Source organism: Nerophis ophidion, linkage group LG07 (genome assembly GCF_033978795.1).
Source record: "Nerophis ophidion isolate RoL-2023_Sa linkage group LG07, RoL_Noph_v1.0, whole genome shotgun sequence".
NCBI lineage: Eukaryota > Metazoa > Chordata > Actinopteri > Syngnathiformes > Syngnathidae > Nerophis > Nerophis ophidion.
The window spans coordinates 54,818,509-54,841,555 of record NC_084617.1 but is presented as its reverse complement, the minus strand read 5'-3'; the positions used below and the strand labels follow the sequence as shown (position 1 = coordinate 54,841,555).

Genomic DNA, 23,047 nt, shown 5'->3' with positions numbered 1-23,047 from the left:
ATCTGGGGTACCACTTGGTGGAGGGGGGGGCTAGTGCGACCGCAGGTTGACAAAACGACGGCGATCGCGGCATGCCCACCCCCCAAGACGAAAAAGGAGGTGAGGCGGTTTTTCGGCATGGCCGGGTACTACTGCCGGTTCATTCCCCGGTTCGTGGACTTGACCGGCCCCCTGACCGACGTCACCCGGAAGGGTGCGCCAGAACTGGTCCAGTGGACGGAGCAGTGCCAGCAGGTGTTCGAACAGGTAAAATCTGCACTCTGCGAGGAGCCGGTACTGTGCATGCCTAACTTCTCCATCCCTTTCTGCCTGCAGGCGGATGCGTCGGAGCAGGGGCTGGGGGCGGTGTCGTCGCAGCAGGTGGGGGGTGTCGACCGCCCCATCCTATACATCAGCCGGAAGCTCTCGGACCGGGAGGCGAGATACAGTACGGTGGAGAGAGAGTGCCTCGCGGTCCGATGGGCGGTCGGGGCCCTCCGGTATTATCTGTTGGGGCGCCCCTTCAGCCTCTGCTCGGACCACAAGCCGCTCCAGTGGCTCCACCGCATGAAGGATGCCAACGCACGGATCACCCGGTTGTACCTAGCGTTGCAACCCTACAACTTCCGGGTGGTCCACCGGCCGGGTACGCAGATGGCCTTGGCCGACTACCTCTCTCGCCCCTCTGCGGGGGCGGGGGTACGGGGGGTGAAGTGGTTGCGGCCGGACAGGTGCCCGGCCTTAAACTGGCGGTGGAGGCATGTGGAGGGGCGTGGTCAACGCTTCCCCTGCGGGCGAGGCGGCTGTGAAGCGATGACAGGTGAAGAGATTTCTCAGCTGGAACGAGTCGTCTAATCACCTGTCTCTTTATCAGGGGCGCGGGGGACCATGAGAAAGTGTTGGGGAACAGACGCGAGGCAGAGACGCGGACTGAAGGAGCGGCAGGCCTCTAATTGCTAAAAAGCAAAACAGTGAAAAATATCGATTGTGAAGTGGAAAAAAATAAAAACCCTGTACCCGCCTGGCTGTGCTCTCTCCGGTCAAGAACGACCCAACGCCTCCAGACGCGTTCACAGCATTAAAACAGGAAGTACATATTTAAACCCGCAACACCTGCAGTGAGTGAACGCGTCCAAAAAAATGGTGCCGTAGCACAAACAATAACACGCCATTTCAGTCCTCTGCTTAGGTTTAATGACAACTATTTACCACAAAAATTATGGCCATTTGCAAAGAAAAATCCATAAATTAGCCGCACCATTTTATAAGCCCAAAGACTTTTATGAAAAGTACAAATCGAGGACCTAGATTTCCCTCGCCAGGACGCGGGTTACGGGGGCTCCCCTCTGGAGCCAGGTCCAGAGGTGGAGCACAATGGCAAGCGCTTGGTGGCCGGGCCGGTCCCCATGGGGCCCGGCCGGGCTCAGCCAGAAGAGGCAACATGGTTACCCCCTCCAATGGGCTCACCACTCATGGGAGGGGTCATAGAGGTCGGGTGCAGTGTGATCTGGGCGGCAGCTGAAGGCAAGGCACTTGACGGTCCGATTTTCGACTACATAAGATAGCTCTTGGGATGTGGAACGTCACCTCACTGGGAGGGAAGGAGCTTGAGCTGGTGCAAGAGGTGAAGAAGTTCCGGCTAGCTATAGTTGGATTCACTTTGACGCACAGCAAGGGCTCTGGAACCTGTTCTCTCGAGAGGGGCTGGACTTTCTTCCACTCTGGCATTGCAAGCAATGAGAGGCGACGGGCTGGGGTGGCAATTCTTGTTGCCCCCCCCGGCTCAAAGCCTGCATGTTGGACTTTAACCCAGTAGACGAAAGGGTAGCTTCCCTCCGTCTTCGGGTTGGGGGACGGGTCCTGACTTTTGTTTGTGTCTACGCACCAAACGGCAGCTCAAAGTACCCACTCTTTGTGAATTCCCTTGAGAGAGTACTGAAGAATGCTTCCTTAGGTAATTCCCTTGTTCTGCTGGGGGACTTCAACGACAATGAAACCTGGAGAGGCGTGATTGGGAAGAATGGCCGCCCGGATCTGAACCCAAGTGGTGCTTTGTTATTGGACTTTTGTGCTCATCACGTATTGTCCAAAACAAACACAATGTACAAACATAAGGGTGTCCATATGTGCACTTGGCACCAGGACACCCTCGGCCGCAGTTCCATGATTTACTTTGTAGTAGTGTCATCGGATTTGCGGCCTCATGTTTTGGACACTCGGGTGACGAGAGAGGCAGAGCTTTCTACCGATCACCACCTGGAGGTGAGCTGGCTCCAATGGTGGGGGAGGATGCCGGAAAGACATGGGAGTCCCAAACGCATTGTGAAGGTCTGCTGGGAAGGACTCGCAGAGTCTCCTGTCAGAAAGATTTTCAATTCCAACCTTCGGAAGAACTTTGAACATGTCACGAGGGAGGCGCTGGTCATTGGGTGCGAATGGACCATGTTCCATGCCTCTATTGTTGAGGCGGCTGTTTGAAACTGTGGCTGCAAGGTAGTTGGTGACTGTCGTGGCGGTAATCCTAGAACCCGCTGGTGGACACCAGCCGTGAGGGATACCGTCAAGCTGAATAAAGAGTCCTGCTGGGTCCTTTTGGCTCATGGGACTCCAGAGGCAGCGGACAGGTACCGACAGGCCAAGCGAAGTGCGGCATCAGCAGTTGCGGAGGCAAAAATTCAGACACGGGAGGAGTTTGGGGAAGCCATGGAAAACGACTTCTGGACGGCTTCGAAGTTATTCTGGACCACCATCCGCCGCCTCAGCGGGGGAAGCAGATCACTGTCAACACCGTGTATGGTGAGGATGATGTGCTGCTGACCTCTACTGCGGCTGTTGTGGATCAGTGGAGGGAATACTTCGAAGACCTCCTAAATCCCACCAACACGTCTTCCTATGACGAAGCAGTGCCTGGGGAATCTGTGGTGGGCTCTCCTATTTCTTGGGCTGAGGTTGCTGAGGTAGTTAAAAAGCTCCTCGGTGGCCTGGAGTTCCTTAAGGCTCTGGTTTCTTGGCGGCTGAAATGAGTTTCCTCTGCTGGCTGGCAGGTCTCTCCCTTAGAGATAGGGTGAGAAGCTCTGTCATAAGGGAGGAGCTCAAACTAAAGCCGCTGCTCCTCCACATCGAGAGGAGCCAGATGAGGCAGTTCGGGCATCTGCTCAGGAAGCCACCAGAAGGCCTCCCTAGAGAGGAGTTTAGGGCACGTCGACCGGCAGGAGGCCATGGGGAAGACCCAGGACATGTTGGGAAGAATATGTCTCCTGGCTGGCCCGGGAACGCCTCGGGATCTCCCGGGAGAAGCTGGACGAAGTGGCTGGGGAGAGGGAAGTATGGGCTTCTCTGCTTAGGCTGGTGCCCCTGGGACTCGAGCTCGTATAAGCGAAGGAAAATGGATGGATGGATGGATTTTATAAGCCGCAGAGTTCAAAGCGTAATGAAAAAGTAGCGCTTATAGTGCGGAATTTATGGTAACATTTTTCTAGCCAGTGAGGCATAAATCAACATTGACATTTATCCATGAAAATATAGAAAATCTGCTGATGGTGTGTTTGATGGAGAAGCAGCTGGAAGGAGAGACCGTTCACTCTTCAAAGATAAATGCTGTGCATTATTATTTTATTACCGCATAAATCTACAATATTTGTTAGTAGTACATTTTGTATAGTTTTTATACAATATTTATTATCTAAATGTTAGTTGTTAATGTTAGGAAATTTTATTTTAGGCCAGGCAACAAGAAAGGTGCATTTTGAAAATATTAGCACATATAATTGTGACTTTGGCAGGGAAAAAAAACTTTTTTGCTGGTGTTAAAGAATGATTGTCCAATATGTCCCCTAAACCCAGGGGTAAGTGAGTGTAGCAGAAAGTTAGAATTCAGTATTACTCGTTTTAGGCAGCCCTAACTTTCTGTTTGGTGGCAGCAGTTTTAGTAAATTGTATTACACATGCAATAAATGGCTTGTATTTGTGTTTCAACTTTGTAGAAAGTTATACATTGTAATTTATCAGTCCACTGTAAACGGTTAATAGTGTGTGTTCACATACAGCCGTAAAATGCCCGCGAGATGATCTGATACTTCATGTTGTCACACAGCAGCTTCAGAGGAGCCCTGTAGGGAAAAAAAAAGTGCGTCACAGCTAGATTTCAAAATAACAGCTTTAGTACGTACATTCAGTTGATTTGGTGGCCGATCAATGTCCCCCAGCGGGCTTCAATTTAATCTAACTCAAGCTGTCATATAGAACAAACCTAACCCAATAACCTGACTTTGTTCCAATTACCATTTTATCTGCTTAGCTTATTATCTTATTGTCCCCACACATTCTCTTGTCAGTGATCCAAATGTCACGCATTTTCCTGTACATCCCAGCAAATGCTTTTGTTGTCTGAGCAAGGACAATCGTGGCTAGCCAGCGGTTGTTTCTCTGCCAGCCTTAATTGGTTTATAAGCAAAGCAAAAGCTGATCTGGGGTTTTGACGTGATTATCGCTCACTCGCTCACCTCTCGTAGTTGCACCCTTTGGGGGTGGAGCCATCAGAAAAACTGCCCTGGGAGCAAGACGAGCATGAGGACTTCCTGAGAGTGGGATGCCACATTGTAGAGCCTTGATCCATCAAGTCTGGTGGAGTCACTGCAACAGGCACAAACATTATTACTGGACTGTCATAATCAACACAAAATTGCTTCCTGCGCATGAACATTAGCAGTTAGATGATTGAACAGCTTTGTCATAATTATGCTGTTTAATGCTGTTAAGGATTTTAAATTGTTTACACCAGGGATTCTCACAATGTGGTAAGCGGGCTCCATCTTGAATCCTTTTATTTAAGTACAGTGTTTCATTTCCCTATATTTAAACTGTGTATAATGTTACAGTGGCAAAAAATATTATATATACTTGTACTGTACTTAGGCCTACTACGCTACCGTATTTTAATGTTAGTCATTGCGGTGGTACTTGGAGAACCAAGTTTTTTCAAAAATAGAACCACTGCTTTACACTGTTGGATGTGCACATCTTTAAAGCCTGGAAACATCAAATTTAAATAAAGCAGGTGCACAACAAGGGCTTATAGAAAGCTAGCAAATGAATGTCTTTCTCTGCGTAGAACCGATAATCTATCCATCAGTTGTCAATCCATGACGTCGTCGTAATGCATGTGAGAAAACGTCTACACAAGGCAATAAGCTAGTCGGGGTGTGTGGGTTTAATATTGGGACACATCATTGAGCTTGGCCAGCGGCATGAGGCAGGTCAGGAGGATATTGGATGGCGGGAACGAAAGCCAATCAAAAGTGACAGACGGTCAGACAAGTCGAAGTGTAATAATGTTACGGCATTCTGGAAATGAGGCAGAATTCTCCAGGTACCTAAAGGACCCATTTGGGACAAGCGGAGGGTTTGGTTTGGACCAGGGGTGTCAAACTAATTTTAGCTCAGGGGCCGCATGGAGGAAAATCTATTGCCACGTGTGGGACAGACTGGATAAATCATGGCATTAAAACGTTAGAATAAAGAAAACTTCAGATGGTTTTCTTTATCCTACTTTGGCAAAAAATAGAACAAGCGCATTCTGAAAATGTACATTGTGTACAATAACCCTCTTGGCAACCCTCTTGTAAAAAATTCTGAGGAAAAAATTTGTGTCAGTGTTTTTACAAAGCCATAAAACTTTAAGCACTTCCTGTTTAGGATTCTCTTGTTGGGCAGTTCACCATTAAAAGGTTTGGAAAAAGTCTTTCCTCAAACCACCATGAATGAAATCCGCAACTGCCACAACACATTCATGTATCCACATTTTAAAAAATACATATATAATGTAAACAAAACAATGATCAAAATGACACAAAAGGCAGAATCATTGTAACATAACTACAGACTTAACCAATGTGAACATGGTATATTAAATTATAAAATAAAATAGAACAAACCTTACAAATGTAAAAACAGACATTTTTACAATGGAGTTCAGGGCACGTATTGTGTATTTAACCAATTGCAAGCGCTGCATTGAACTTCAACTACAAAGATGATGTTCAAGTTGACTTAAGTCTTTGCATCTTACGTTTCGTTATTTTACCCGTTGAGTGGATAATTTACAAGGAAATAAGGTATTGTGCGTCCATACTCCTTCCATCTGCTGCCAGCCACAACAGGAGCAGCTAATTGCTTGCACCTGTGCTGATTGGAGTAGCGGCAGCCAATCCAGAGGGCGCTCAAAGTCAGGGTACACGTTCTCTTTTAACACTGTCATGTGTGACGTGGGATACACTTGAATTGCTATTGCGACATCTAGTGGACACATTCAGAACAACAGTTTCTTTCATTTTAAAAAAATGCAGCTCATGTTTATATTTAGCAAACTGATCTTGCGGGCCGCGGGCCGTACGTTTGACACCCATGGTCTGGACCGTGGCAGTCTACGCCAATGTTTTTCCCAGTCAGGGTGAAACATTTTCATCAAAACTAATGCACTGAAAACATTTAGGAACATGTCAAGTACATTTACAAACAACACAACAAAAAGGAGTGCAATAATAACCAACTGTCGAGTCACTTAAGTGAATCAGAAGATTAAAGAAGGCTCTTCCCAGAAAATGCATAAAATCAATGCTGAAAAAAAAAGGAAAAAGGAAATCCCATTCATTAACCAAAGGCAACGGCAAATAGATGATACATTTTAAAAAGAAAACTTCCTCACCAAATTCCGACAGGCTATTTGGAAAGAGGATGCGGAAGACATAGTCCGTGGCCTCGTCCTCTTCTTTATCAGAGACAGAGTCTGTAGATCCAGATCCCTGAGGAAGCCTCTTGCGCAACTTAGGAAACACTTTGCCCTGTGACGACAAATAACCGCAATTAAATTAAAGAAAAAACAAGAGACCTGCAAGGGCACAGACTTCCACCAAGGGAAAAAGACATTTGTAAACTTGGCAATCAATGATGGAAGCCTACCATATACTGTACAGTCATTACAAAGTGAAAGGGTTTTTTATCCTGTATCAAGAGTAAGAAAACTAATAACGTTTTATACAAGCACAACAAATTATGACCAAGTATATGTCACACACCATACATGCAGTACACAACAAATTTTGTAGATAATGATAAGTGAAGGGCCCCTATGATTATTTTAATCTACATTTAACACATTTCATTGTGGTCTGTACCGCTGTTTCTTAACCAAAGGGCCGTGGCCCATTGTTGGTCAGCAAGCGACCCCTCGAGGGCCGACAAAAATATCGCTTTCTTATCTGTGGTTATTATTGGCCGCAATGGTACTCAGTTGTAATACACTTTTCCACCACTTGTGGCAGTAATGACAATAATAAACAAACAGAAGAAGTCTGGAGCGAAAGTCATAGAGAAGTTTTTTAAGCACAAAAGTTATGACTAAAGTAGTTATGCTGTATTTTCACATAAATTTTAATTGACAGTTCATTCAAGAAACTTATATATCATTATTTATTTTTTAACTTAGAACTTCTACCGTGATTGTCCATCCATCCATCTATCCATCTTCTTGCGCTTATCCGAGAAGCCCAGGCTTCCTTCTTCCCAGTCACTTTATCCAGCTCCTTCCCGGGGTACCCGAGGGGGTTCCCAGGTCAGTCGAAAGACACAGTCTCCCCAACCTGTCCTGGGTCCTTCCCGTGGCCTCTTACCGGTCGGACATGCCCTAGTCACCTCCCCAGGGTGGCGTTCGGGAGGCATCCTGACCAAATGCCCGAACCACCTCATCTGGCTCCTCTCAATGTGGAGCTCCTCACAAACGACAGAGCTTCTCACCCTATCTCTAAGGGAGAGCCCTGACACCTGGCAGAGGAAACTCATTTTGGCTACTTGTACCTGGGATCTTGTCCTTTCGGTCATAGCCCAAGCTCTCCAAGTCCACAAAGCACATGTAGACTGGTTTGGCAAACTCCCATGCACCCTCAAGTACCCTGCCGAGAGTATGGAATAGGTCCACAATTCCACGACCAGGGTAAAAACTAAACAGCTCTTACTGAAATCGAGGTGTGACTATCTGGCGTAGCCTCCTCTCTAGTAGACCTGAATAGACCTTACCAAGAAGGCTGAGGAATGTAATCTCACAATAGTGGGAACACAACCTCCAGTTCCCCTTCTTAAAGAAAGGACCCACTACCCCGGTCTGCCAATCCAGAGGTACCGCCCCTGATGTCCACGCAATGTTGCAGATTCTTGTCAACCACGACAGAAATAGGAGAGCCCACCACATAGCCCCCAGGCACTGCTTCCTCATAGGAAGACATGTAGGTGGGATTGAGGAGGTTCTTAAAGCATTCCTTCCACTAATCTATAAAATCCTGAGTCGAGGTCATCAGCACACCATCCCCACCATACACGGTGTTGACAGTGCACTGCTACCCCTTTCTGAGGCGGCGAATGGTGGTCCAGAATCGCTTCAAATTGTGTAATTGTATTTTTCATCAGTCATTCATTAATTGTTTTAATCTGTTTTTATGATTCCTTTCTTTTGCAGCATATTTGATAGTTTTTTACATGTCTTTGGAAGTGGGAGGAAGCCGGAGTACCGGGAGGGAACCCACGTATTCACGGGGAGAACATGCAAACTCCACACAGAAAGATCCCGAGCCTGGATTTGAACCCAGGACTGCAGGAGCTTCGTATTGTGAGGCAGACGCACTAACCCCTCTGCCACCGTGAAGCCTGGGGGATAGGTTGATTGGCAACACTAAATTGGCCCTAGTCTGTGAATGTGAGTGTGAATGTTGTCTGTCTATCTGTGTTGGCCCTGCGATGAGGTGGCGACTTGTCCAGGGTGTACCCCGCCTTCCGCCCGATTGTAGCTGAGATAGGCGCCAGCGCCCCCCCCGCGACCCCACAAGGGAATAAGCGGTAGAAAATGGATGGATGGATGATAGTTTTTTGTTTTTTTTAATCAGCCTGACCTAAGCCTTGATAGTGATCCTTGTGATTCCGCATGTTTTCATATCTTCGGGCAATGTTTATCCTGTTAAACTGTAAGTACAGTAGGTTAGATATAATCATTGAATACGGTTAAAATCAAAAGTAAAATTACTAATTTAGTGGTAATGAATGTGTGGACCCCGGGCCCCTCTCTAGTGGAAAAGTTGGGCTCTGAAGTCAAAAAGGTTGAAAACCCTTGGTGTCGATAACATGTATTGGATATGCTTTGGTTTAAATGTTGCGTAATTTTGCGTAAAGCCCTCTCCAAAAGTATCTATTTATTAATTGAAAAATGTGCACTTTTAAACATATCTTGAAGACGGACATCACAGCCATTTTTTTTTTTAATAAATACAGTCGAAAACAAACTTTATAAACAATGTTTTGATTTACCAGTCAAAGCATTAGGTACACCTGCTTTTACCAGCAATGATCTCACTGCATGTCACACAAAGATGTTATTGTGCGCATGCCATGATTAGATCAAAATATTACTGAATCCTACACTTTCTTGTGGTCCCCCAAACAGTTTTTGCCATTGGAGTTTAGCAGCTAATCCAATTTTGTAGTGGCCAATCTTGACAAAACATTGTGGAAAAGTAAACACATAGGTAGTTATTTTATAGAAATCAGAGCAGGTGGGAGGATATTAGGCGAGAAGAAATAACAGTCATAACCGTCTCTCAGCTAAAAGATGAGGGGAAGGAGGCTGCCTAGAAATGCCCAAATATGTACGACAATCATTTTCAAACTGTGGTACGTGGGCTCCATCTAGTAGTACGCCAAATAATTAATTACATATTCAAATACAGTGTTGCTGTTTAAACTATGTGTATTGTTACAGTGGCCAAAAATATTAAATATACTTGATAAATAAAAACCTATGCCTTGTTTCAATTAATATGTAGGCCTACTACGCTACTGTATTTGAATGTTGGTCATTATGGTGGTACTTGGAGAGCCAAGGGTTTTCTGAGGTGTTACTGATGTTCGTTCATCACACTGTGATGTCACACTGTATTCCCTGTTTAAAAAAAACAACAAAACACAGAGGTCAGAGGCTTCCAAAACTTTGCGGAAGTTCATGCCCAAATGCATGAACCTTACGATTTGACGCTTTAGCATTGTTTAACAAAAAGTGGGAAATCATCAATTTACACTTCGACAGGGATATTTAAACTGTTTGTAATTTGTGTATGCTATAACGTGTGGTTTCCATAAAAATCTAATGTGATCATTCAGGAAGAAAGCATACTGTATGTATTATGAAAATCCAGACTGATTTATGAAAAGTTATGAAAACCTTAGGCAGGAAACAGGAAAATGGACAAAACCACACATATGAAAAAATAACCTCCCAGGCAGAGTTTCGAAAAAGGCAGAAGAATAAATGATTCATCTCAGTGGATTTAAGATGACGTACATATTTATTAATAGTTGCTGAACATACAGCTTTACTTGCAGACACAACATCCCACACAATCAGCCAAGGACAGCCTCGTCATGTGTGGCAGTGCAGGGAGAACAGTAAGCCGCAGATGTATTAGCTGTGCAACTCTGAAATGCATCTATTATTGAGTTATTGATTAGGTGCAAATAATTTAGCACTTAAGTGGGTTTCTTCTGTGAGATCAGATTACACAAGTCATTTGAATGCATTAGAAGGGATGACCTAAGGCACTGACCTTTCCCCTCTGAGACCACAGTGGAGGATCCAGCTGGCCGTGAGGAAGCAAACCATTCTCCAGACAGGACAGGAACTGGAGCAGGTGGCCTCCTTTAGGGAAGCGAAGGGGAGGCCTCTGGATGCCATCCTGACTGACCAGCACCACTGTGCCCCCACTATCGACTGCAAGAGACAGATCAGATTTCTTTATACTAGGGATGCGCCATTCAATTGGCCATCGATTGGTATCGGCAGATTTTTGTAAAAACGTATTAAATCGCCATTCTCAATTAATGCCTTTTAATGCCGATTACAAACAGCAAACTTCTCTGGCTGACAAACCAGCAGCTAATTATGTATCACCATACACAGTGTGGAGCCGCTTCCCTAACCTATTAAAAATAAATTACGGCAAATAAACTGCATTTGTTAGTATCTTCAGTACCATTATCACTGAAGGGCTAAGCTAAACATGTTACACACCGAGAAGAAGCTAGGAGCACAGATGTTATTAGCTAAGCTAACCAAGCTTGAATTAACGCCAATAAATATGTTTTAAGCATTAAGTAGGGTTTAACATGAAATAAGTGCAGCAGTATGAGCAGATATAACAGGAAAATGTACATTGTTGGTGTGTAGGCTTTGTCGCAATCAGTACAAAATAAATTTGAGCCATAAATAGGTGGTAGTAGGGTAGTGTCAGTATATGATGCATACTGAAGTGATCAGATCGATATTTTCTTTTTTTTTTTTTCAATCATTTGTTTGTTGTTTTTGTTAATGTTTACAAATTCATGAAATTATTTTCTGTACACAGGAGAACTTTCAGGGCAGAAAGCAAAGGATTTAAATGAGTAGCAGATAGTAGTTTTAGCTTTTGTTTAGCTGTTGTGTACTACTGACTTTATTTTGCTCAAACAATTGTATGTACTAAAACAGAATAAAGAAAGAGTAAATATTGTGCTGATATTGTTAAACTGTCAATAGCACTCACCATAAATACTTTAATAATGTACAGGTAATACATCTGATTGGTATAGGTATCGGCCGATCCCACTCATGGATGATCTGTATAAGAATTGGCAGCATAACACCTTGATTGGAACTTCCCTACGTTAAATGCTCACCAGGTTAAAACAATGGAATTTTAGTCGAAACCTTGAAGACTGACTGCACCCACCTTGTTGATGGCAATGCAAGTACACTATCTCTTCAAGAGGGATGGTCATGGCATAGTCCCAGTACACACTGCATAAACACAAAAAGTCATCAAGAGAAAATAGCAGCAAAAACAGAATTGTAATGAATTGCAAATTAGTCAAGCTTTACTACGAGATAAGCAGGCACAGTACAATAGTCAAGCATAGTGGTAAAAAAAAAAAAGAAACTAGGTGAGCACACACACATTGAAGATAATAACGTTGTTTGCGAGATGGCCCGACAGCATCTCAGTCAATAAACCACCTGCAGGCTGCCTGTCTGCTGAAAATAAGCCTAATTAGATGAGCAGTGTTTACGCTTCATAAAGATCCGCTGAGCCACACTCATACATACACACACCGCATTATTTAGAAACACCCAGGTTTTAGACTAAAAGTAGATCAATTCTGCATCGTCCCAATTCCGGCTTTGTCTCTCTCACAAGTCATTACCTTCGTTCGTAATCCAGGTCCCCGACAGAGCCGTTCATGAGCTGGTTGGGCGTCCACTTCAGTGTCATGAGTTCAGCCGTCTGATGCAGAGAAAGGTAACCTGGGATAGCCTCCATGTCGTCCCTCTAAAACAACCATGGGGACAGAAGGTTTCAGTTGATGCAGAATGGAATCTGTAATGATTTATTACTTTGGTTGTATTGATTTAAAAGCACACATGGTGTTGGTTAAATAACTCATCTAATTGAATCTCTTGTATACTTGCTTTCAGAATAAATAGACAGATTTACTTCACATCAGTATTAATTTCCCATTTTTAAATGACTAGCAACTGTCCTTAAGTGATTTAATTTGTTTTTATTCCACTGGCAAATCTTTACGAGGAAAAAGTTACCGGCTGAACGAGCACGTTGTTTTTGCCAAACAGCAGTGTGGCCCTATTGTTTTGATGCAGTGACTCTACGTAGTCCCGTGCTGATGGCGAAGGTGAGGGCCGCTCATCCATGCTGCTGCTGGAGTGACGCTTCTGGATCTGGACCATACACAATAGAGAACATTAGGCCAATTAATTATGAGTCATCATGAGATAGTCCTGCTTAAAACACAGATACACACTATTCAAATACTCTGCTGCATTGAAAGAATTAATTAGTTTATTATACTGTGCTCATACAGTTCATGGATTTTTACACAATAATTGAAACCTGACTCACACTTACACACAATGCAGGTCTTTTGGTGGGGGAGTCCTGCCTGCAATGACCACTGTGTATGCGATGCCTTTGCACTAACTCGTCAGCCGAGGGGTCAGTCCAGAAGTGATCAGCTGTCTTCATCTTCGTGTACTCCAACGCACAAGGTCCCACTGTTGTGAAGGAGGTGCAAAATTTTAATCTATCATAGCGAGGACACTAGCTGTAAAAGGATGTGAATTTTTTAAACAAGCATTTTACATACAGTATATATATATATATATATATATATATATATATATATATATATATATATATATATAGATACAGTATATAGTCTTCATGAAACTTTTTTTTAAAGAAGTTTTAACACAAGAGCTGTATGAAAATTCTGCATTAACAAAGATAACCCCTTCTCGGCACATTTTTGTACTTGATATATTTACCTATATATTTATCAATATCATTATTACATATTATGTATCATTGTGTTGTCTTTTGCACATTTACTGTTCAACTTTTCTGCACATATTGTGTACATAATATGTGCGTGTATTTATGTATTTTATTATTATGGTATTTATTTCTTTTCTTTCTTTCTTTTTTATATATATAGTGGGGCAAAAAATGTATTTAGTCAGGCACCGATTGTGCAAGTTCTCCCACTTAAAATGATGACAGAGGTCTGTAATTTTCATCCTAGGTACACTTCAACTGTGAGAGACAGAATGTGAAAAAAAATCCAGGAATTCACATTGTAGGAATTTTAAAGAATTTATTTGTAAATTATGGTGGAAAATAAGTATTTGGTCAACCATTCAAAGCTCTCACTGATGGAAGGAAGTTTTGGCTCAAAATCTCACGATACATGGCCCCATTTATTCTTTCCTAAAACACGGATCAATCGGCATGTCCCCTTAGCAGAAAAACAGCCCCAAAGCATGATGTTTCCACCCCCATGCTTCACAGTAGGTGTGGTGTTCTTGGGATGCAACTCAGTATTCTTCTCCATCCAAACACGACGAGTTGAGTGTATACCAAAAAGTTCTTTTTAGGTTTCATCTGACCACATGACATTCTCCCAATCCTCTGCTGTATCATCCATGTATCCATTTTGGTATAAACTCAACTTGTCGTGTTTGGAGGAAGAAGAATACTGAGTTGCATCCCAAGAACACCATACCTACTGTGAAGCATGGGGGTGGAAACATCATGCTTTGGTGTTGTTTTTCTGCTAAGGGGACAGGACGATTGATCCGTGTTAAGGAAAGAATGAATGGGGCCATGTATCATGAGATTTTGAGCCAAAACCTTCTTTCATCAGTGAGAGCTTTGAATGGTTGACCAAATACTTATTTTCCACCATAATTTACAAATAAATTCTTTAAAATTCCTACAATGTGAATTCCTGGATTTTTTTTCACATTCTGTCTCTCACAGTTGAAGTGTACTTATGATGAAAATAACAGACTTATGTCATCATTTTAAGTGGGAGAACTTGCACAATCGGTGGCTGACTAAATATTGTTTTGCCCCACTGTATGTTAAATATTTCCTGAGACGAGATAGCGACTTGTCCAGGATGTACTCTGACTTCCATCAGAATGCAGATGGGATAGGCATCAGCCACCCTCGTGACCCCGAGAGGGACAATCGATAGAAAATGGATGGATGGATGGATGGATGGTTACATTTTTCTTTTTAATATTATTACCTTCTTTCTTCCCTGTACTTGGCACTAGTTTGGATAAAAAAGACAGAATGAACAGATGTAGAGATGAAATATGTTTCTATCAATCAATCAATCAATCAATGTTTATTTATATAGCCCCAAATCACAAATGTCTCAAAGGACTGCACAAATCATTACGACTACAACATCCTCGGAAGAACCCACAAAAGGGCAAGGAAAACTCACACCCAGTGGGCAGGGAGAATTCACATTCAGTGGGACGCCAGCGACAATGCTGACTATGAGAAACCTTGGAGAGGACCTCAGATGTGGGCAACCCCCCCCCCTCTAGGGGACCGAAAGCAATGGATGTCGAGCGGGTCCAACATGATACTGTGAAAGTTCAATCCATAGTGGCTCCAAGACAGCAGCGAGAGTCCCGTCCACAGGAAACCATCTGAAGCGGATCAGCAGCGTAGAGATGTCCCCAACCGATACAGGCGAGCGGTCCATCCTGGGTCCCGACGAGCGGTCCATCCTGGGTCTCGACTCTGGACAGTCAGTACTTCATCCATGGTCATCGGACCGGACCCCCTCCACAAGGGAGGGGGGGACATAGGAGAAAGAAAAGAAGCGGCAGATCAACTGGTCTAAAAAGGAGGTCTATTTAAAGGCTAGAGTATACAAATGAGTTTTAAGATGAGACTTAAATGCTTCTACTGAGGTAGCATCTCGAACTGTTACCGGGAGGGCATTCCAGAGTACTGGAGCCCGAACGGAAAACGCTCTATAGCCCGCAGACTTTTTTTGAGCTCTAGGAATCACTAATAAGCCGGAGTCTTTTGAACGCAGATTTCTTGCCGGGACATACGGTACAATACAATCGGCAAGATAGGCTGGAGCTAGACCGTGTAGTATTTTATACGTAAGTAATAAAACCTTAAAGTCACATCTTAAGTGCACAGGAAGCCAGTGCAGGTGAGCCAGTACAGGCGTAATATGATCAAACTTTCTTGTTCTTGGTGCACTTGACAATAAACTATTTGAACCTTGAACCTATGGTAAACTATACACTGTAAGAGAAGTAATCATTTAACAATAAAATTTTGTTGTGGTTGTATTTTATAGTAAAGTAAAACTTGGCTGCACTAAGACACTTTTCTTATGTTTTGTTAGCCCTATTTATGAGAGAGATAAAATATTAGAAAAACGATTCTCAGAAGATTGAAAAAATAGATGAGATCGATGTGGGAAAAACAAGTCAGATTAATACTTAAATCACACAGTCACACTGGCTCCCACGGCGCACAGCAATAGTCCTTGTTTTGTAATGCAGAGGTACAAGGTTTGAATTCCAGTCAATTCGGAAACCTTATAAATGTATGTGTTAATGATGTTAAAATTGTTGTTTTGCACCTATAAATACATCTATTTTTAAATGTATTTCTCATTTTTTTTACTAAACAAATGCATCAATTTAAATCAAAGTTTGATGAAAAAATGTTTAAAAATCATTTCACACCATTAAAAAAGTGGGAAAAAAGTTTGCAGGGTTAATCAAGGGGGGTGGACATGTCCCCTGCACTATTTCAAAAAACAGCTTTTGTCCCCTGCCCTTTTTCATGTCCAAAAATAATATTACGCTACTAAATGGAGACAAGTCAAACACTAGTGTCAGGCGGGAACCAGCCACTAAGGCTGAACTCTGTCTCTTTAGACTGCCCACATGTTCATTGATTGGCCTTCTGGGGTTGCCAACGTGATAATGATTGACAGCACGCAGCAGCTGATCAATCAGCGGTTATATATGAGATAAGACGGAGTTGGCCTCCGTAAGGCAACATGAACCACAAACAAATGAGACAAATAAAAAAAAAAATCAAAAGAAGACAAGTCTTGTGCTCCACTAAAAGGTAGTTAAATTGTTGACGAAAATTAATAACAAAAATAAAATAATAAACCAATAAAATACAAAATAAATATACCAGCTCGAGCATTGGTCTTCAACATGGGTCCGTAAAAGTTTTGTGTTAAGTAGACTTAAAAAAAATATTACATAAAATATTTGTTTTGCAAATTTAAAAGTCTTTAAATACACATTAAAAATGTTGCAACACTATGTTGTGTCGTTTAGGAATGGCAGTGGCATAATATTTTCGCATTCATGTTAGCATTTAAGATTACTAACTGTTAATACTCTAGATGCCTGCTAGCAATTACCGCACTAGTTACAAGCTAGTGATTAGCGCACCAGTTCTCAGCTAGCAATCAACACACCAGTTGTTGGCTAGCAATTAGCAAGTCAGTTGTCAGGTAGTAGCTAACAGCTCAAGCTACTAGCTGGCAATTAGCGCTCTAGTATTTAACTATCATTTAGCACATCAGTTGTCAGCCAGCGATTAACGGCCCAGTGTTCAGCTAGCTATTAGTGGCATTAGACTATATAATTTAAATATCTGAGTATTGCACATTAACAAGGTATTTTTAGGTAAATTTTTTTCAAAACACAATTTTAGGTAGTAGGTAGGTAGGTAGGTAAGCAGTCCACCCTCCATTGCTTCATCAGTTTGGGGGTCCTTGGCCTATAAAATCTTAAAGACCCCTGAGCTAAACTGTTTACAATTCTAGGTGATGCAATGGCTTAAGCATCAGTCTTTTGTCACAATGGATGTGGTTGGATTTTCATACAAGAAAAACAACAACAACTAAATCATAATGCAATCTTGAAAAAAAAAAAGTAAAGTTATTCATTATATTATGTTAATACTGTTGAAGTATTGAACAATTTGCAATTTATATTACACCAAAACATGGATCTTACGCAAGCCAGTTATGTCCCACCCACTTCTGAAAATCTCATTTCGACCCTGCCCAGCTGTTAATACTTTTCGGCTTCCCTAAAAGTAGCGGTGCAATTAACACTATAGATGGGTATCCAGTGTATCAATTCCTACAAATCTTTTGCAAATTTTTCAAACGATTCCCTTAACGGTTTCAGCGGGTGAGGCTGCATGTTGCGTAATGACGTCAGGCAGCAACATAGCGGTGCCCAGGCAGAAAAAAGTGCACCAAAGTTTGCCGACATTTAACAAAAAAAGATTGCAAATATTGCGCAACTTGTAATAAAAAAGGTTGCTATTAGATGTAGAGCACGACATACGAGCAATATGCTGAAACATTTAAACATACAGTTTGGAGCGTTTTGAACCACATCGATCTCATCCCAGCCAGCAGCAGTCATCTGATTTAAATACAACAGGAAGGGATGTCACGTTATGAACATTTCTTATTAAGGTTATTGTGACCAAAATTATCATGGTTGTCATTATTATCGCGGTATTTGTAAATGTGCTCAAAATTTTCAAGAAGTACTTATACTGAAATCGTTTAACCAAAAAACACAACCCACAAACAACACATTGAAAATTATTTCCTTTGTAGAAGAAACATTGTTGTAGATAAAAAACACTGTTTCATGGACCTCAAGTAGAAATTAAATTTGCTTATGAAAGCAACAAAAACATTATAAACAAAGTAATATGGTAGAAAAAAATAAATAAATGTAAACATTGTGCAAAATAGCACTTTATGGACATTAGAGATTAAAAAAATATTAAAAAATATGTATGAATTTTGCAAGGTAGCACTTAATAGCTTTAAGACGTAACTGCACTTTTTGTCCATCCATCCATCCATTTTCTATCGCTTGTCCCTTTTTCTGGAGTCGCGGAAGTGCTGAAGCCTAGCTCGGCTGCATTCGGACGGAAAGCGGGGTACACCGTGGATAAAAATAGTGTTCATGTATGAGATCTAGTCTTATACATAGGGCTAGACGATTATGGCGAAAATAATAATTAACAATATTTTTTCATCAATAATGAAATCATTATTATTGATTATTTTACATAAAACAGTGTTGGAGTACAAACGTAATACCATCATGTCATTTTTAATATCAAATAAAAAGGCTATAGATAAACATTATCCATATATTTAAAGACAAATATCAATTTTTGTTCATTAATAGTTAAATATCAATGTGTCATCTTTTTTCTCATTACATGATGCCTTTATCTCTATTTTTACGTTTTTATAGAGGTATTTTTTAAGTTATGTACATTTATATGTACTACACATACATGTAGATGCTGTATTGGGACAGATTCAATAAGAGTTCGAGCAGAAATATGTTGTATGGTAATTAACTATACACCATAACGTATTAACAACATGTTATGTCACATAAATTTACATAATTTTTTAAATAATAAGTTTATGAAAAAAAAAAACGCAAGTAATGTAAAATGGTATTTACTTTTTGATATAAAAAAAAACACTAAACAGTTTGGCTAATGAAAATCCAGTCTAATAAACAAACGTTCTCCAACAACACCAACAGTTTGACCAACAAAAATAAACAGGAGTGGTACCTCTCACATTGAATGCATAATCTTCACAGCCTGCATTCAATTTGATAAGATGACAAAACATTTAAGCTATTCATTATGTTATTTGAATGCTGATACAATTTGCAGTTAAATACAGGACGAGTGAACATCACAGTAAACAAACTAACTGTAAGACCACCAAAGTCCTTCACTTCTATGTACAATGACACAAATCCATGTTTGCCTGAAAATTCTAGTATGAGGGACACAAGCTTATAATGTCACAAATATTTACCCAACAAAGAAGCAAGGATCGGTCCGTCTACAGGGTCCATTAGAACAGCTTCTTTCTCGTAATATTTACTAAAAGACGGATAAAGGGAAATGGAATGAGTCAGTAGAAAGAGGACAAAGAGTTCCTGCACACACACGCACAGTTTAATGACATTTCCCTCTCTGTAATGCACCTGCTGTTTTCTACCAAGTAGAGGACGATCTTGTCCAGCACCTTCTCGAAGAGAGCTGTCCGGATCCAGAGGTTCTTGCTGGCCTTTGGAGTGAGGCTGGGGAGACGAGGCATTTTGCGCAAGCTATCTTGGCTTTGCAAGCTTTGGCTTCGTCTACAAGAAGACATCGCAAGTTGCAGAGAAATGACCGAAAGAGACCAACGTTAATGAACAGCAAGCCCTTGTTATTGCATGTTCTGGGTATGTCTCACTTAGTCTCAAATACTTGATCCAGCTCTTGGGCCTTCTTGCAGAGCTCCTCAGCTGGGGCAAAGCTCTTGCCCACCTTCATGAACAAGGCAGCTATCTTGTTGCTTCGAAGAAAGCCAGCTGCTCTACGTTTTAGCCCATGCAAAACACACGCCTCCACCGCAGCTGTTTGGACACAAGCACAGATTGATGACAAGTACAAAAACAACTGTATGTTTCTATAGAAATAACAGATGCTATGAGATTTGTCACAAGAGTGCAGAAGACCTTCATATTAATGGTTAGTGTTTTTATTTAAAATACAATTGAAATAAGAGCTGTCTCAGCGAATTGTTGAGCTTTAAATTGCAAAAAAAAAATTGAGTATGAAGCATTCCCTCCTTTTGTTGGCATAGCAAATGTCACAGTGAACGCCGTGAGATCCAACCAGAACATCTGGTCTTACTCGCTGGCCCCAGCTTACAGATAGAGATGAACATATATTTTTGAACAAAGAAAGTGAGTGTGAAGGGCAGTACTGAGAAGAAGAAGCGGATGGTTTTGATTGAAATAAATAAAGAAATCATCAAAAAATGGCCAGGTGTGTAATCGACAAGAACAATCAATAAAAATGTTGTACTGCTAGTCTGCACTATACTGAAGCAAAATGAGTCTAACACCAGCCCAGGATGTTAAAACAATATCTAAACGGTGGACGTTTATCTACGGAAATAGAGAAAAGCTGCTGATGGTGTGTTTGATGGAGAAGCAACTCAGAGGAGGTAGGTAAATACTGTACATTTGTATTACATTACTTCATAAAACTACTGTAGTTGTTTGGAGAACATTTAATTGTATTGATTTTCATACAAATTAATATTATCTAAAAGTTATTTTTTCTTTTTAAAAGGCATGTTACAAATTGTGCTGTTAAATTGATTTAAATTCATTTCAATGGGCAACGTTGAATTGAGATACACGTGTTTTGAGATAAGAGCTCAGTCACAGAATGAATGAAGCCTGTAAGTTGAGGTACTACTGTACTACTGATGAACATTAATGCAATGTATTTTCCACAGATTTGATATCTTAAATGAATGAAAACAGCAGATTAACTGAAACACATATTGTTTCGTGAAGTAAAGTGAAGTGAATTATATTTATATAGCCCTTTTCTCCAGTGACTCAAAGCATTTTTCCATAGGGAAACCCAATATCTAGGTTGCATTGAAACCAGTGTGGGTGGCACTGGGAGCGGGTGGGAAAAGTGTCTTGCACAAGGACACAACGGTAGTGACCAGGTTGGTGGAATCGGGGATCGAACCTGGAACCCTCAAGTTGCTGGCCCGGCCGCTCTACCAACCGAGCTATTCAGAAATACAGGCCTCACTTACAGTAGTGTTATTTTACAGCGCAAACTAAATACCCTGCCTACCGCCCGATTGTAGCTGAGATAGGCGCCAGCGCCCCCCGCGACCCCAAAAAGGAATAAGCAGTAGAAAATGGATGGATGGGATGGAACTAAATACTTTGCTTTGAATAAACATTTACAACACACATGTTTACTAAACAAGTGGAGTATGGGCCTAAAATTATATTTTTGGTATTATCATTAAGGTTTATGCACTTTTAAAATAGTTGTTAATATTTCGTAATAGCTAACATATGCAGTAATATACAATAGATATAGACATGACGTGCTATTGTCATATTGATACGATCAAAATAAGGGTTTCCTCGTCGCAGATTAAGATGAAAATGAGGAAAAACACAAATTACTATTACTACGAGAATTTTTTTTTGCTATTTTGTATTTTAAAGTATAACCTATACTTCAGTTATAGCAGGGGTAGAGAACCTATGGCTCTAGAGCTAGATTTGGCTCTTTTGATGACTGCACCTGGCTCTCAGATAAATCTTAGCTGACATTGCTTAACACGATAAGTAATGAATAATTCCGCTGGTAATCACAGTGTCAAAAATAACGTTCAAAATATAAAACATCCTCATGCATTTTTATACATCCATCCGGTTTCTACGTTTCTACCGCACCTGTTCAACAAGTCGCATTAATGGTAAGAAGTATTTTATTTATTTTTGGTTAGACTCAGAATAACAATGTTATTAAAAAGAATAAGAGACTTATTATACTCTAAAAATGTTGGTCTTTCTTAAAAATGCACGCATATAGTTGTATTCAGTGTTAAAAAAACAAACATTATATGGCACTCACGGAAATACTTTGAAAAATATTTGGCTTGTATGACTCTCTCAGCCAAAAAGGTTCCCGACCCCTGAGTTATAGTATAATCAATCATTTTATCCAAATACAGTGCAATCCCCTTTATTTCTATTGTACTATTAACAACAGCACTATTTCCAGAGTTTTTGCACATAAAAATAAACAATAAAAAGTAATTAAATTAAAAGCATTTATAAAATAACAATTGCAGTCAAATCAATAAGATAGAATAAAACGACAAAAGACACTGAGGACCACAGGATTCCAGCCAATTTAAAAGCCGGAGAATAAAAGGGGTTTTAAGACAAGACTTTAGATTCACAGCACTTAACCATCAATGTTTTTTTAGCTTCTGGTCTTAATGCTGTGACTGATTGTAAAAGTAGTTTATTTTTGATACTAGTTTAAAAAGCAACATATTTTGACACCTAGAAAACAATATGATATTGAAGCAATGTCCTAATTTTTTATTATTATTTTTTTTTTATATGACAAAATACCATTAAGGGCCTGATATTCTAACATGTAATAGCACATGCAAGCTGATCTACTCTAAGTGTGCACAGTGACCGATGGTGTCTCTTTAGTGAGCAGAGTAATGACCGCAATCATTCAATTTAGCCACTCTGTCCTCACGAATATGCAGAATACATGCCAATCATCAGAACGCCCACAAAACTGGGAGGAGAAGATGCAAATATGATTATGCTGCACACAGAGTTTTATTTATCAAGACCAAAACTCAACTGCGAGCACTATTTTGCATTTTGTTTTTATTGCATGTCTAAAAAGGAGGTGATAGTGCTGCAGCGCGTTCCTATGTATGCTTGCTAACCTACATGGACTGTCAAAAATAAAAGTATCAGACACAATGTCTAATCATCGATTCCATGTTGTGATTTAATAGCTGGTGGATAAGTTTAGGGGATGATTAAAACAAATTCAATTGATGCGTTTTTGTGTCTGCTGATGTTTTTTTCGCATCGAAAATATATTATTCACACATTTCCTATGTGAAAAAACTTTTTACAATATGCATTTTGTAGCATATTCTTCTTCACACCTGCAGTTAGTGCCGCAGCCTCTCTCCCATTTTCATTGTAAAT

The 23,047-nt window shown here is 41.0% G+C and overlaps 1 protein-coding gene across 4 annotated transcripts in view; it reads right to left on the bottom strand.

Annotated features, from left to right (window-relative positions):
- Positions 1-23,047, bottom strand: part of sgsm1a (small G protein signaling modulator 1a) — an 81,362-nt gene that overhangs the window by 24,196 nt on the left and 34,119 nt on the right. For 3 of the 4 annotated variants that reach the window (XM_061906533.1, XM_061906534.1, XM_061906536.1), the window contains exons 4-14: positions 19,723-19,885; positions 19,472-19,624; positions 19,300-19,367; positions 12,972-13,117; positions 12,647-12,784; positions 12,253-12,377; positions 11,781-11,848; positions 10,620-10,783; positions 6,683-6,818; positions 4,482-4,611; positions 4,024-4,088 (exon numbers count right to left, since the gene is read on the bottom strand). In XM_061906533.1, coding sequence (XP_061762517.1) covers positions 4,024-4,088; positions 4,482-4,611; positions 6,683-6,818; positions 10,620-10,783; positions 11,781-11,848; positions 12,253-12,377; positions 12,647-12,784; positions 12,972-13,117; positions 19,300-19,367; positions 19,472-19,624; positions 19,723-19,885 — 1,356 coding nt within the window. The remainder of the gene's footprint in view (positions 1-4,023; positions 4,089-4,481; positions 4,612-6,682; positions 6,819-10,619; positions 10,784-11,780; positions 11,849-12,252; positions 12,378-12,646; positions 12,785-12,971; positions 13,118-19,299; positions 19,368-19,471; positions 19,625-19,722; positions 19,886-23,047) is intronic. The other variant, XM_061906537.1, reaches the window with a different exon arrangement.